The 14630-nt window shown below is 50.1% G+C and overlaps 1 protein-coding gene across 2 annotated transcripts in view; it reads left to right on the forward strand.

Moving 5' to 3' along the window:
• Positions 1 to 169: 169 nt before the first annotated feature.
• Positions 170 to 14630, forward strand: part of TXLNG (taxilin gamma) — a 94773-nt gene continuing 80312 nt past the window's right edge. For both annotated transcript variants that reach the window (XM_069757306.1, XM_069757307.1), the window contains exon 1: positions 170 to 335. In XM_069757306.1, coding sequence (XP_069613407.1) covers positions 282 to 335 — 54 coding nt within the window. In that variant the 5' untranslated portion in view covers positions 170 to 281. The remainder of the gene's footprint in view (positions 336 to 14630) is intronic.

The following is a 14630-nucleotide window of genomic DNA, read 5'->3' on the forward strand; positions in this document are numbered from 1 at the left end:
AATTGATTATTATAAGGTAAGGAAAGACAAATAGGTTCGTGAGGTGTAAGCTGCCGAATTGTAACCAGCGTAGTTTTAGTATCATGGTTGCCCTTTTAAGAAATGGCTTCCAAGGTGCTTCCGCCTTCCTGCACGGCCGGTCACGTGTGCTGAGGCTGCAGCGCTCAGTAGTGTTGCCCTTCGTCTGATTGGCTGCTGGCTTGCGGGGTTCTGAGTGTGAGCGCTGCGCCAGGGACTTCTCTGCTGGCGATAGCGCGGCACTTCCAAGACTGCGTCACACTATGTCGTGCCAGGTAGAGGCAGCAAGTGACGGCGCGGAGGACGGCTCTGAGCAGGTAATGGCTGCTGTCCCGGCGGCGGGCACACGAGGACGAGCTCGGGCTATGCACACACCTGTCGTCCTCCATACACTTCTCATCGTGCGGACTGTACACGTGGTTGGGAGCTGTGACAGCAGGGTGGTGGACTCTACACTGCCCCAGGAACTAGCATGTGGGGTTTCTCACATTTTGGGGGTGACAAGCACTTGGCGTGCCCTGGTATCGTCACCAGTTCTCCACAAAGAATCGCTTGTGATTAGCGCAGACCCCCCTGTAAGGCACATCGTGGCACGGTGTAATGTTCTGCCCAAGAGATAGTGGCCTCGTCACTATGGGGGTCTTCCAGGGGTAAAGAGTCGCTTGCGATAAGCCCAGACCCTCCCGTAAGGCATATAACGGCACGGTGTAATGTTCTGCCCAAGAGATAGTGGCCTCGTCACTATGGGGGTCTTCCAGGGGTAAAGAGTCGCTTGCGATAAGCCCAGACCCTCCCGTAAGGCATATAACGGCACGGTGTAATGTTCTGCCCAAGAGATAGTGGCCTCGTCACTATGGGGGTCTTCCAGGGGTAAAGAGTCGCTTGCGATAAGCCCAGACCCTCCCGTAAGGCATATAACGGCACGGTGTAATGTTCTGCCCAAGAGATAGTGGCCTCGTCACTATGGGGGTCTTCCAGGGGTAAAGAGTCGCTTGCGATAAGCCCAGACCCTCCTGCAAGGCACATAGCAGCACGTGTAATGTTCTGCCGAAGCGATAGTGACATCTTTACTATGGGGGTCTTCCAGGGGTAAAGAATCGCTTGTGATAAGCCCAGACCCTCCCGTAAGGCACATCGCGGCACGGTGTAATGTTCTGCCCAAGAGATAGTGGCCTCGTCACTATGGGGGTCTTCCAGGGGTAAAAGAGCTGCAGGAAACATTAGAAAAAAGAGGAAAAAATGCCTTGCCTGTTAAAGGAGATGTCTATTACTTTAAGACCACCACTGGGCCCATGGTGGTCTTAAAGAAAGCCCTACATACTGTTCTTCCAGTCCACTGCTGTCGCCCTCACATGAAGAGTGATTAAACACGTACATGAAGAAGCTGTCATCAGTATGGGGTCCATGTGTCTGTTTTTACCATCAGTGTACGGTCTGTGTCCGGTTTTACCGTCAGTGTGTCATCAGGGTAGTTCACGGATAGAAGTCAATGCGTCTCCTATCCTCTTTACTGCTGATCACAGATGGCACATGTGCTGTACCTGTCTATCACAGACCTATAGACTTCTTTTGACTCTTCATCAATGAAGCTGGGAAAAAAACAGACATGTGAACAGCCCTGTAGACTATAATGGGTATGTTTTGTATTTATAACAGAAACGTATGCAACACAGACTTGTGAATGAGGCCTAATAGACTGGCTCAAGCGCCCTTTATTTTTCTGTGGTCACATGACATCTTATGTGGGAAGAGAGGGCTAGTGGAGCCATGGGCAGTGGTGTAAAGGAATGAGTAGAGTATGTGTTTTGATTGGCTACAGCAGTCACATGACATCCTGTGCCAGGAGATGAAGAAACGACTGGTGGAATCAATGTCTTGTACCAAATATGCCGTTGTCACTTGGCCAGTGATTGGCTTGGCTTCATGCCAGAAACAGAAATGCTGATGGAGTCTAGTAGATCAGTGGGGATGGGGTGAGGTTGTGCAGGTGTGTAATAGTTGTCTTTTCATGTTAGAACATTTCCTGCAGCAAGTTTCACTTCTTTATACTCGTACACAATTGCAGTGGTCCGAACCCACCGATTAATGTGTATATTGGCCTCCCAGCTGTCCACTGGCGTGGCATGTTGGAGTTCGGTTGCCTGATCCTTTTGTTTGGCAGAAGGAAGTGGCTGCCAGATGATTCAGTGACTGGATCTCTCATTGAAAAGACAAGCACACATACGAGCCGAGAGATCCAGCATATGGTGCAGTCAGGGGAGAAGTGTCAGCTGAACTATCTAATGGTTATGGACAGAGTAATTCTTAGACAACCCCTTTAAGCACACTGCACAAGGTGTTAAGTGGACGTCACAATGGATGTGAGCAGGCATTGGCCCACACCGGTACATGATGTGAGTGTGAGACATTGTTTCATCGCATTTAATGCATATGATGACATGGTGAGCTAATCGTAATCAAAACTGCAATATTCTGTGTTTTGAGCACATAGAATCTTAGCCATGAAGTATTAGTGCTGACTTGTGTACTTATGGCTTATCTGGTAGATACAGTGCCTACAAGTAGTATTCAACCCCCTGCAGATTTAGCAGGTTTAATAAGATGCAAATAAGTTAGAGCCTTCAAACTTCAAACAAGAGCAGGATTTATTAACAGATGCATAAATCTTACAAACCAAAAAGTTTTGTTGCTCAGTTAAATTTTTATAAATTTTAAACATAAAAGTGTGGGTCAATTATTATTCAACCCCTAGGTTTAATATTTTGTGGAATAACCTTTGTTTGCAATTACAGCTAATAATCGTCTTTTATAAGACCTGATCAGGCCAGCACAGGTCTCTGGAGTTATCTTGGCCTACTCCTCCATGCAGATCTTCTCCAAGTTATCTAGGTTCTTTGGGTGTCTCATGTGGACTTTAATCTTGAGCTCCTTCCACAAGTTTTCAATTGGGTTAAGGTCAGGAGACTGACTAGGCCACTGCAACACCTTGATTTTTTTTGCCTCTTGAACCAGGCCTTGGTTTTCTTGGCAGTGTGCTTTGGGTCATTGTCTTGTTGGAAGATGAAATGACGACCCATCTTAAGATCCTTGATGGAGGAGCGGAGGTTCTTGGCCAAAATCTCCAGGTAGGCCGTGCTATCCATCTTCCCATGGATGCGGACCAGATGGCCAGGCCCCTTGGCTGAGAAACAGCCCCACAGCATGATGCTGCCACCACCATGCTTGACTGTAGGGATGGTATTCTTGGGGTCGTATGCAGTGCCATCCAGTCTCCAAACGTCACGTCTGTGGTTGGCACCAAAGATCTCGATCTTGGTCTCATCAGACCAGAGAACCTTGAACCAGTCAGTCTCAGAGTCCTCCAAGTGATCATGAGCAAACTGTAGACGAGCCTTGACATGACGCTTTGAAAGTAAAGGTACCTTACGGGCTCGTCTGGAACGGAGACCATTGCGGTGGAGTACGTTACTTATGGTATTGACTGAAACCAATGTCCCCACTGCCATGAGATCTTCCCGTAGCTCCTTCCTTGTTGTCCTTGGGTTAGCCTTGACTCTTCGGACAAGCCTGGCCTCGGCACGGGAGGAAACTTTCAAAGGCTGTCCAGGCCGTGGAAGGCTAACAGTAGTTCCATAAGCCTTCCACTTCCAGATGATGCTCCCAACAGTGGAGACAGGTAGGCCCAACTCCTTGGAAAGGGTTTTGTACCCCTTGCCAGCCTTGTGACCCTCCACGATCTTGTCTCTGATGGCCTTGGAATGCTCCTTTGTCTTTCCCATGTTGACCATGTATGAGTGCTGTTCACAAGTTTGGGGAGGGTCTTAAATAGTCAGAAAAGGCTGGAAAAAGAGATAATTAATCCAAACATGTGAAGCTCATTGTTCTTTGTGCCTGAACTACTTCTTAATACTTTAGGGGAACCAAACAGAATTCTGGTGGGTTGAGGGGTTGAATAATAAATGACCCTCTGAAAAGACTTTTCACAATTTAAAAAAAAAAAAAATAAACAAAGAAATAACATTCTTTCTTTATCGCCTCTCATTGGGGGACACAGGAACCATGGGTGTATGCTGCTGCCACTAGGAGGCTGACACTATGCAAATAAAAAAGTTAGCTCCTCCTCTGCAGTGTACACCCCACCGACTGGCATTATACTCTTCAGTTTAGCTTAGTGTCAGTAGGAGGTGGACATGGGTCTTTCATTAGACCCTTATCTACCTCAATGTGCGTCGTTTCCTTTACAGGTTTTTTCCGGATGGGATACAGGGTGAACAGTCACACCTGTAGTCCCACAAAGCGGACTATGAGAACGGCGTGTACTGCCACCCCGTATCCTCATAGATCCTTCACCAGACCAAGATCCTAGCACACAAGCGTGCTCAGAAGTCCGGTCCTGGCTCCGTCCCCCACCCACTCGCCTACCAGAGCCTGACGGTCGGAGGAGACGAGGACGTCCATCAGCTCCTTGGACGTTTCAAACCCTTTCAAGGTTAGTACCGGCGTGGGATGTTTGGGTGAGTATTTTCCCCCTTCCCATCCCGGATCTTTGTTAGGGGGGGTTCTTGTTAGGGGCTCCCTGTCGCCTTTCTTCTTCCCTTTTACAAAGGGCCTTCTGTCTTCAGCGAGGGGCCCCCTTTTTAGGCCACCGCGCTCTATCCCCCCAGCACTTTCCGCGGCGCATTACCAGCGCTGCGGTTCTTACTCTGGGCACATCTTCTGGCGCCGCAGCTCAGCTTCCTCAGCGCGGCAGCCCTGCGGGCTGTCGTGCCGCGTCTCCCTGCGGCGCATTGCTCTGGCGCCGCAGGAGGTGGTGTTCTGCGGCGCCCTTCAGCGTCGCAGCCCTGCAGGCTGTCGCGCCGCGTCTCCCTGCGGCGCATTGCTCTGGCGCCGCAGGAGGTGGTGTTCTGCGGCGCCCTTCAGCGTCGCAGCCCTGCAGGCTGTCGCGCCGCGTCTCCCTGCGGCACATTGCTGGCGCCGCAGGTGGGTGTTTTTTCTGCGGCGCCCTTCAGCGGCGCAGCCTAAGCAGGCTGCGGCGCCTGCGGCGCCAGCCTTCCTCACGCCGCGTTGTTCCGGCGCTTTATTTCGGCGCCGCGGCTCTTTTTCTCGGCCGCCGGTTCCAAATTTAGGCCCCGGCTTCGGCCGGGGCCTACTTCCGGTTTTCGGCCTCTTCATTTCCGCTCCTGCGGGCGGGCTTTTTCCCGCCCGACATACTGCGTCCTGCCCACCGGCGCCTCTGCGTCTGGCTCCGCCCCCCCTTCCTCGTGGGACTCTCAGCCGGTGTGCGCCGCTTCACACAGCTGCAGCAGCCCTCGCAGTGCCTCACGCAGCGCGCCACGCTTCTTCTGTGGGCTCAGCATCGCAACTCAGGGAAGTTCTCCACCAGAGGACAAGTGGGACATTCCAGGACCGGGTCCGTGAGTAGCTGCACTGCAGACTGACACCCTTCTCTGCCCCACTGTCCCCTAACCCACTGGCATCTTCAGGGGTCTCTCAAAATGTCTTCTAAAGGGGGCTGTTCTCGCCCCCCTACCTCTTCATCTTCTGCCTTAGTCACGTACTTTGCATGTTCATCCTGTAACAGCAAACTTCCCTCAGGTCAGTCCTCCCCGCTGTGTCAGTCCTGCAGCAACCCGATTGTTCCCACCGCCCAGGATCCCCCGGCTGTTCCACCCGAGAGTGATCCCCCCATCCCAGGCTGGGCCGCCTCTGTCACAATCGGTGGCCGATTTGACACGGGTGTCTCAAACCCTGGTGTCCGTCCTGGATCGGTTACCTCTGCAGACCCCTGCAGTGGCCAGCGGGTCGCAGGAACCGCCGCCCGAGCCCTCCTTGATAAGCCACAAAAGGTCCAGACAGGAACGTCGGTCTGAGTCCTCTTCTCGTTCCATCTCGCCGCACGGCCCTCCCCCGCGGTTGGTGTCCCACCGATCCTCCTCCCCTGAGTCAGGCGAGGCATTATCTGATGCGCCCTCAGAGGATATTTCGGAGCTGGATCCTAACCAAATCGCCACCATGAGTGAGACGGTCCAGAACCTCATTGGGGCTATAAACCAGACCTGTGGCATCAAGGATCCCTCTACGGAACCCGCAGATCAGGCGGTTTCGTTTAGACGGGCCAAACCACCTTCAAAATTTTTCGCTCCTCATCCTGAATTCGAGGAAATCTTGTTCAGAGAGAGAGAGAATCCGACCAGACGTTTTCAGAGGGGAAAACGCCTGGGGGTGTTGTATCCTTTTTCACCAGAACTTACCGCCAATTGGACGGTCTCTCCCTCGGTGGATCCCCCTGTTTCCAGGCTGTCCACCAACACGGTGCTTCCACTGTCCGGCGGAGCATCTCTGAAGGATTCTAACGATAGAGTTATAGAATCCTTCGCGAAATCTGCTTTTGAAGCGGCTTCAGCAGCTCTATGTCCAGCTTTTGCTTCCACTTGGGCTTCAAAATCCATCTCAAAATGGGCCAAGGATCTACGGCGAGGTATCCTGGACGGGGCGCCTCCCGCGCAATTAGCGGAACTTGCCAACTAGATTTCCCACGCTGGTGAATACCTGGTTTCCGCCTCCCTGGATGTCGCGTCTTGTGCGGCTCAGGCTTCCAGCAATGCCGTTGCCATCCGCCGGACCGTTTGGCTCAAGGCCTGGCAGGCGGACTTGTCCTCCAAAAAGTCCCTCACTAGTCTGCCCTTCCAGGGCTCTCATCTCTTTGGTTCCCAACTGGACCAAATCATTAAGGACGCCACCGGGGGTACAAGTTCTCTTCTCCCCCAGGCTAAGCCTCGTCGCCCTCCTCCTAGACGGCAGTTTCGTTCTTTTCGGCCTTTTCGTCGCTTCGCTGCATCAAACTCCTTTTCCCAGCAGCAACAGAGGCCACAGGCACGTCAAGAGAAGAAGGCGGTGTCCTTCAGGCCCACTCCGTCCTGGCGTCCTCGTTTTTCCCAGGGTAGATCATCCAGGCCCAGGACTGGAAGATCCACCTCCGCATGACTCTTGGCAGGACTCCAGCCCAACTCCCAGGTTGGGCGGCCGTCTTCTCCGTTTCAGGGACGTCTGGATCTCCGCAGTAGAGGATGCATGGGTCAGGGAAGTTGTATCCTCGGGATACAAGATAGAGTTCGCCTCCCGACCCAGGGATCGTTTCTTCCAATCCCGTCCTCCAAGAGATCCCGCTCTAGTGCCGGGCTTCTTCGCAGCCATCGCTTCTCTGCTCGAATCCGGGGTAATCGTCCCCGTCCCAGAAAAGGAACGGTACACGGGTTTCTACTCGAACCTTTTTGTGGTACCGAAAAAAGACGGCAAGGTTCGTCCCATTCTGGACCTCAAATTGCTGAACAGGAGGGTTCGCCTGAGACACTTCAGGATGGAATCCCTTCATTCAGTAATTGTTTCCATGGAGGCTCAGGAATTTCTATGCTCTATAGATATCCAGAACGCCTACCTACACGTTCCGATATTTCCCGGACATCTCCGTTTCCTGCGATTCGCAGTGCAACGAGATCATTTTCAGTTCGTCGCCCTGCCGTTCGGTCTCGCAACCGCGCCAAGGGTGTTCACGAAGATCATGGCGGCGCTGATGGCCATCTTGAGAGTCAGAGGTTTGGTCCTGTTTCCATACCTCGACGACATCCTCATCAAGGCTCCGTCCTTTGCTCAGGCCCACGAAAGCCTGTCCATTGTTCTCGACTCCTTAGCCCGTTTCGGGTGGCTGGTCAACCGGAAGAAGTCCTGCCTTATTCCTTCTCAGCGCATCATCTTTTTGGGCATGCTTTTCGACACTCGTCAGACCAGAGTCTTCCTTCCCAAGGACAAGAGATCCACTCTTTGTCGGGACATACGCTTGCTCCAGGGTCCTCGGCCTCCCTCCCTCCGATCGGCAATGAAGGTTCTGGGGAGGATGGTAGCTACCTTGGAAGTGATTCCCTTCGCCCAATTCCATCCACGACCCCTTCAGCAAGCCATTCTGTCTCAGTGGGACAGGTCTGTCTTCTCCCTGGATCGGCCGTTCAGACTCTCTTCTCGGGTCAAGCGGTCTCTCAACTGGTGGCTGACGTCACCTCTCATCTCCCAGGGCAGGTCCTTCCTTCCAGTCCACTGGAAGGTGGTGACTACGGACGCCAGCCTGATCGGCTGGGGTGCGGTTTTTCGCCACCTGACTGTTCAGGGCCGTTGGTCGCCGCAGGAGTCTTCTCTGCCGATCAACGTCCTCGAAATTCGGGCCATCTTTCTGTCCCTCCGCCACTGGGAAAGGATCCTCAGGGGCCTTCCAGTCCGGATCCAGACGGACAACGCCACGGCTGTGGCATATGTCAACCATCAGGGGGGGACCCGGAGCTCCTTAGCTCTTGCCGAGGTATCCAAGATCCTCCTTTGGGCAGAGGCGACGGTTCCAGTGATATCCGCGGTGCATATCCCTGGCGTGGACAACTGGGCCGCCGACTTCCTCAGCCGCGAGGGTCTCGCGGCAGGGGAATGGTCCTTGCATCCGGAGGTCTTCCATCAGATTTGTCTTCGATGGGGGACTCCGGATGTGGATCTCACGGCATCCCGAATGAACAGGAAGGTTCCGCAGTTCGTCTCCAGGTCTCGCGATCCCCTCGCAGTGGGCGTCGATGCTCTGGCCATTCCTTGGTCACAGTTCGAGCTGCCCTACCTGTTCCCACCCCTTCCATTACTTCCCAAACTGTTGAAGAAGATCAAAGCGGAAGGGGTGCCGGTCATCCTGATCGCCCCGGATTGGCCCAGGAGAGCTTGGTTCGCGGAGCTCGTCAACCTTCTCGCGGACGCTCCCTGGCGCCTTCCAGACAGGCCCGATCTGCTGTCCCAGGGTCCGATCTGCCACCCGAGTTCTCGGTCGCTCAGTTTAACGGCGTGGCTGTTGAGACCGCGGTTCTAAGAGCGTCCGGCCTTTCGAACCGGGTGATTCACACCATGATTCAAGCTCGGAAGCCTTCGTCTTCCAGGATCTACTACCGCACCTGGAAGGCTTCCGTTGGTGCGAGTCCAACCGCGTTCCGCCTATGGTTTTTTCCCTGCCTTCGCTTTTGGCCTTTCTTCAGGCAGGACTGGATTCGGGCCTGGCTCTTAGCTCCCTGAAGGGTCAGGTCTCTGCGCTTTCCATCCTCTTTCAGAAGTCCTTGGCCTCTCGGCCTCAGGTTAAGACCTTCTTTCAAGGAGTAGCCCACGCTGTCTCGCCGTACAGGGCCCCTGTGGACGCATGGGACTTAAACCTGGTACTGGACATTCTGAGGGTTTCTCCCTTTGAGCCTCTTAGGGAGATTCCTCTATCGGTTCTTTCTTGGAAGGTGACCCTTCTTGTGGCCATCACGTCTATTCGCCGCGTTTCCGAGTTGGCAGCCGTGTCTTGCCGTCCTCCGTTTTTGGTCATCCACCAGGACAAGGTGGTCTTCAGGCCTCCACCTTCCTTCCTTCCTAAGGTGGTTTCCACCTTCCACCTCAATGAGGACATCGTTCTTCCTTCCTTTTGTCCAGCTCCGACCCATCCTCTGGAGCGATCGTTGAACAAGCTAGACCTTGTCAGGGCAGTGAGGATCTATCTGGATAGAACATCCTCCTTCCGGAAGACGGATTCTTTTTTCGTCATTCCTGATGGCACAGCCGGCTTCCAAAGCGACTATTGCTCGATGGATCAGAATGGCAATTTTGGAGGCTTACCGGGTCAAGAACAGAGTGCCCCCTTCTGGGATTAAGGCTCACTCTACCCGGGCAGTCGGCGCCTCCTGGGCGGTGCACCACAGGGCTTCCGCCCTACAGCTTTGCAAAGCGGCAACTTGGTCTTCCATCCACACGTTCGCCAAATTTTACAAGGTCCATACCTACGCTTCGGCGGACGCCAGCCTAGGCAGAAGGATCTTGCAGGCGGCAGTGGTGAGTCCTCTGACCTGATGGAAGTCTGTTTTTCCCGCCCTTGGGACTGCTTTGGGACGTCCCATGGTTCCTGTGTCCCCCAATGAGAGGCGATAAAGAAAACAGGATTTTTGGTTGCTTACCGTAAAATCTGTTTCTTGAAGCCTCCATTGGGGGACACAGCTCCCTCCCAATGTTTCTGTTATATGTTCTCTGACTGTTCTCAGTTTACAGTTCTCAAGTTTGTGGTTATGGTTCTTCAACCTTGTTCATTATCTCCTACTGCTTTCTCACTAACTGAAGAGTATAATGCCAGTCGGTGGGGTGTACACTGCAGAGGAGGAGCTAACTTTTTTATTTGCATAGTGTCAGCCTCCTAGTGGCAGCAGCATACACCCATGGTTCCTGTGTCCCCCAATGGAGGCTTCAAGAAACAGATTTTACGGTAAGCAACCAAAAATCCTGTTTTTTTGCTGCAGTGCATTTCACACTTCCAGGCTGATCTACAGTCCAAATGTCACAATGCCAAGTTAATTCCAAATGTGTAAACCTGCTAAATCTGCAGGGGGTTGAATACTACTTGTAGGCACTGTATGCCCTAGTGTATGTGTTAAGAAAAACCCATAACCCCTGGGCCATTTCCGTTTTTTTGTTTTCATTTTTCCTTCTCCTTCTTCCCATAGCCATAACTTTTTTTTTTTTTTTTTTCCCTTCAATATAGCCATGTGAGGACTTGTTTTTTGTGGGACGAGTTGTGGTTTTGAACAACATCATTGATTTTACCATATAATGTACTGTAAAACTGAAGGGAAAAAAATCCAAGCGCAGTGAAATTGCAAATAAAGTGCAATTCCACAATTTTTTGTTTTTACCATGTTCCCTAAATGCAAAAATTGACCTGCCATTATGATTATCCAGGTCATTACGAGTTTGTAGATACCAAATATGTATAGGTTCTTTTTTTATTTAAGTGGTGAAGAGTAATCTAAAGGTTGTTTAAAAAAAAAAAAAAAAAAAAACACATTTGAACTTTTATTTTTTTTAATAACTTTTTATTTTTTTACACTTTTTATCTGCTTCAATAGTCTTATTAGGAGACTTGTAGCTGTGACCGTCTGATCACTTGTGCTACACATGGCAGGACTTCAGCCCCCGTATGTGTAGCAGATCTGCAATGACAACCACGTTGTTCTCCTGCAGAACTCTGGGTTTCTTGTCAACCCATCGGCACCCTGCAATCATGTGACAGGGGTGCCGATGGGCAGAGTTAGTGATGCGTTTCCGGCCCAATCATGTTAAATGCATGTCAGAGATTGGAATTTAAGATGTTAACAGCCGCAGGTGGATCACGATTCCACCCATGGCTGTTAGGGACACTTGACAGCTGACCTAATCAGCTGTTATGTGCCGGAAAATGTGTGGGCTCAGCACATATGTTGTGAAGGGGTTTACAGGTTTGTTACAGGTTTGAAATATTGATGTTCATCAGTATTAAATTGTGGGGGTCTGACTCCCAGCACTCCCACAGTGAGCTATTTGGTTGTGCAAGCTCTACAGTTTTTCAATGTCTACGTCGTGCCATTTTGGTAGGGGCGATGCAGAGTGGGACATCACTTCAATACCCTGCCTGCCACTATTGAGTAGACAACAGGTATGTGGACAATGTGACTATTGAAGAGACTTCACCTTACAATAGGCCATTGATGCTCTAAGAACAGGAAACGCCTTTACAGGAGTTTGTTCATTTAGATACTTTCTTATTTAAAGCAGAAATCAGCCCCACATTCAGCTTCTCCAATCCCCCAGTGATTAGCTGTTCCTGCCCGGGTAAGCAGCATCTGACCAGACATGTCCCACTGCCCCGGAGCTTTAGTATTTCATGGCAGCTATTTGAAGGAATGTCCTGCCATGTAATCCATGACTTTGTACAGAAATGGTACTGAATGTATCCCCTTACAGGGTCCGTTCAGTATGTTTATGGAATAATTTAAAATTGCTCCTTTCACAAGTGAGTGTGTTCTTGTAAGTTCACTGATGGTTAAAACAATTGGGTTCCTTTCCCTTGACTGCTGAGTCACAGTAGAATCCTCTCTGCCTGGAAAACCTGTGTCTGCTGACATTGGAGCAGTGAGGAGCTTTAACCCCTTAGCGACCGCCGATACGCCTTTTAACGGCGGCCGCTAAGGGTACTTAAACCACAGCGCCGTTAATTAACGGCGCTGTGGAAAAAGTAAATAGCGCCCCCCAGAGTCGGATTTTCTCCGGGGTCTCGGCTGCCGGGGGTAGCCGAGACCCCAGAGAACATGATTCGGGGGGTTTTTAACCCACCCCGCATTTGCGATCGCCAGTAATTAACCATTTACCGGCGATCGCAAAAAAAAAACCAAAAACCGCGATCTCTTTTTAATTTCTCTATCCTCCGATGTGATCACATGTGCAGTGCGCCTGCCATCTGTCTCCATCTGCCGGCCGGCAAGAGAAGAGCAGTTGGGGCTAAAATTAGGGTTAGGGGTAGGGTTAGGGCTAGGGTTAGGGGTAGGGCTAGGGTTAGGGCTAAATTTAGGGTTAGGGTTGGCGCTAAATTTAGGGTTAGGCTTCTTTCACACTTACGTCGGTACGGGGCCGTCGCAATGCATCGGCCCGACATACCGACGCACGTTGTGAAAATTGTGCACAACGTGGGCAGCGGATGTAGTTTTTCAACGCATCCGCTGCCCAATCTATGTCTTGGGGAGAAGGGGGCGGAGTTACGGCCACGCATGCGCGGTCAGAAATGGCGGATGCGACGTACAAAAAAACGTTACATTGAACGTTTTTTTGTGCTGACGGTCTGCCAAAACACTGATCCAGTGCACTACGGACGCGACGTGTGGTCATCCGTCACGATCCGTCGGCAATACAAGTCTATGGGCAAAAAACGCACCCTGCGGGCACATTTGCAGGATCCGTTTCTTGTCCAAAATGACGGATTGCGACGGATGCCAAACAACGCAAGTGTGAAAGTAGCCTTAGGGTTAGGGTTGGGGCTAAAGTTAGGGTTAGAGTTGGGATTAGGTTTAGGGTTTGGATTAGGGTTGGTATTAGGGTTAGGGTTGGCATTAGGGTTACGCTTGGGATTAGGGTTAGGTTTGGGATTAGGGTTAAGGTTAGGGTTGTGATTAGGGGTGTATTGGGATTAGGGTTAGGTTTGAGGTTAGTGTTGAGATTAGGATTAGGGGTGTGTTGGATTTAGGATTTTGATTAGGGTTATGGTTAGGGTTGACATTAGGGTTGTTTTGGGGTAAGGGTTGGGATTATCGTTAGGGTTAGTGATTAGGATTATGGATCGGGTTGGGATTAGGGTTAGGGGTGTGTTGGGGTTAGGGTTGGAGCTAGAATTGGGGGGTTTCCACTGTTTAGGTACATCAGGGGGACTCCAAACACGACAGCCAATTTTGCGCTCAAAAAGTTAAATGGTGCTCCCTCCCTTCTGAGCTCTGCCGTGCGCCCAAACAGTGGGTTACCCCCACATATTTGGCATCAGCATATTCGGGATAAATTGGACAACAAGTTCTGGGGTCCAATTTCTCTTGTTACCCTTGTGAAAATAAAAACTTGGGGGCTACAAAATCCTTTCTGTGGAAAAAAAAAAAAAAAAATATATATATATATATATATATATATATATATATATATATATATATATATATATATATATATATATATATATATTTTTATGACTCTGCATTATAAACTTCTGTGAAGCACTTGGGCATTCAAAGTTCTCACCACACATCTAGATAAGTTCCTTGGGGGGTCTAGTTTCCAAAATGGGGTCACTTGTGGGGGGTTACTACAGTTTAGGTACATCAGGGGCTCTGCAATCGCAACATAATGCCCACAGACCATTCTATCAAAGTCTGCATTCCAAAAAGGCGCTCCTTCCCTTCCGAGCTCTGCCGTGCGCCCAAACAGTGGTTTACCCCCACATATGGTGCATCAGCGTACTCGGGATAAATTGTGCAACAACTATTGCAGTCAAATTTCTCCTGTTACCCTTGTGAAAATAAAAACTTGGGGGCTACAATATCTTTTTTGTGGAAAAAAGCACGGCGGCGCAACGCTAATGTGAACGTAGCCTAAACGTGACATGGTGTCCGATCTCAATTCCAGCCAATTCTGCATTGCAAAAGTCAAACGGCGCTCCTTCACTTCCAAGTTCTGCGGTGCGCCCAAAAAGTGGTTTACCCTCACATATGGGGTATTGGCGTATTCAGGAGAAATTGCATAACAAAATTTATGGTTACATTTCTGTTTTTACACTTGTGAAAATAAAAAAAATGGTTCTGAATTAAGATGTTTGCAAAAAAAAGTTAAATGTTCATTTTTTCCTTCCACATTGTTTCAGTTCCTGTGAAGCACGTAAAGGGTTAATAAACTTCTTGAATGTGGTTTTGAGAACCTTGAGGGGTGTAGTTTTTAGAATGGTGTCACACTTCATTATTTTCTATCATATAGACCCCTCAAAATGACTTCAAATGTGATGTGGTCCCTAAAAAAAAATGGTGTTGTAAAAATGAGAAATTGCTGGTCAACTTTTAACCCTTATAACTCCATAACAAAAAAAAATTTTGTTTCCAAAATTGTGCTGATGTAAAGTAGACATGTGGGAAATGTTATTTATTAACTATTTTTCGTGACATATCTCTCTGATTTAAGGGCATAAAAATACAAAGTTTGAAAATTGCAAAATTTTAAAAATTTTCGCCATA

This window comes from Ranitomeya imitator, chromosome 3, assembly GCF_032444005.1.
Source record: "Ranitomeya imitator isolate aRanImi1 chromosome 3, aRanImi1.pri, whole genome shotgun sequence".
In the NCBI taxonomy this organism is placed as follows: Eukaryota; Metazoa; Chordata; class Amphibia; order Anura; family Dendrobatidae; genus Ranitomeya; species Ranitomeya imitator.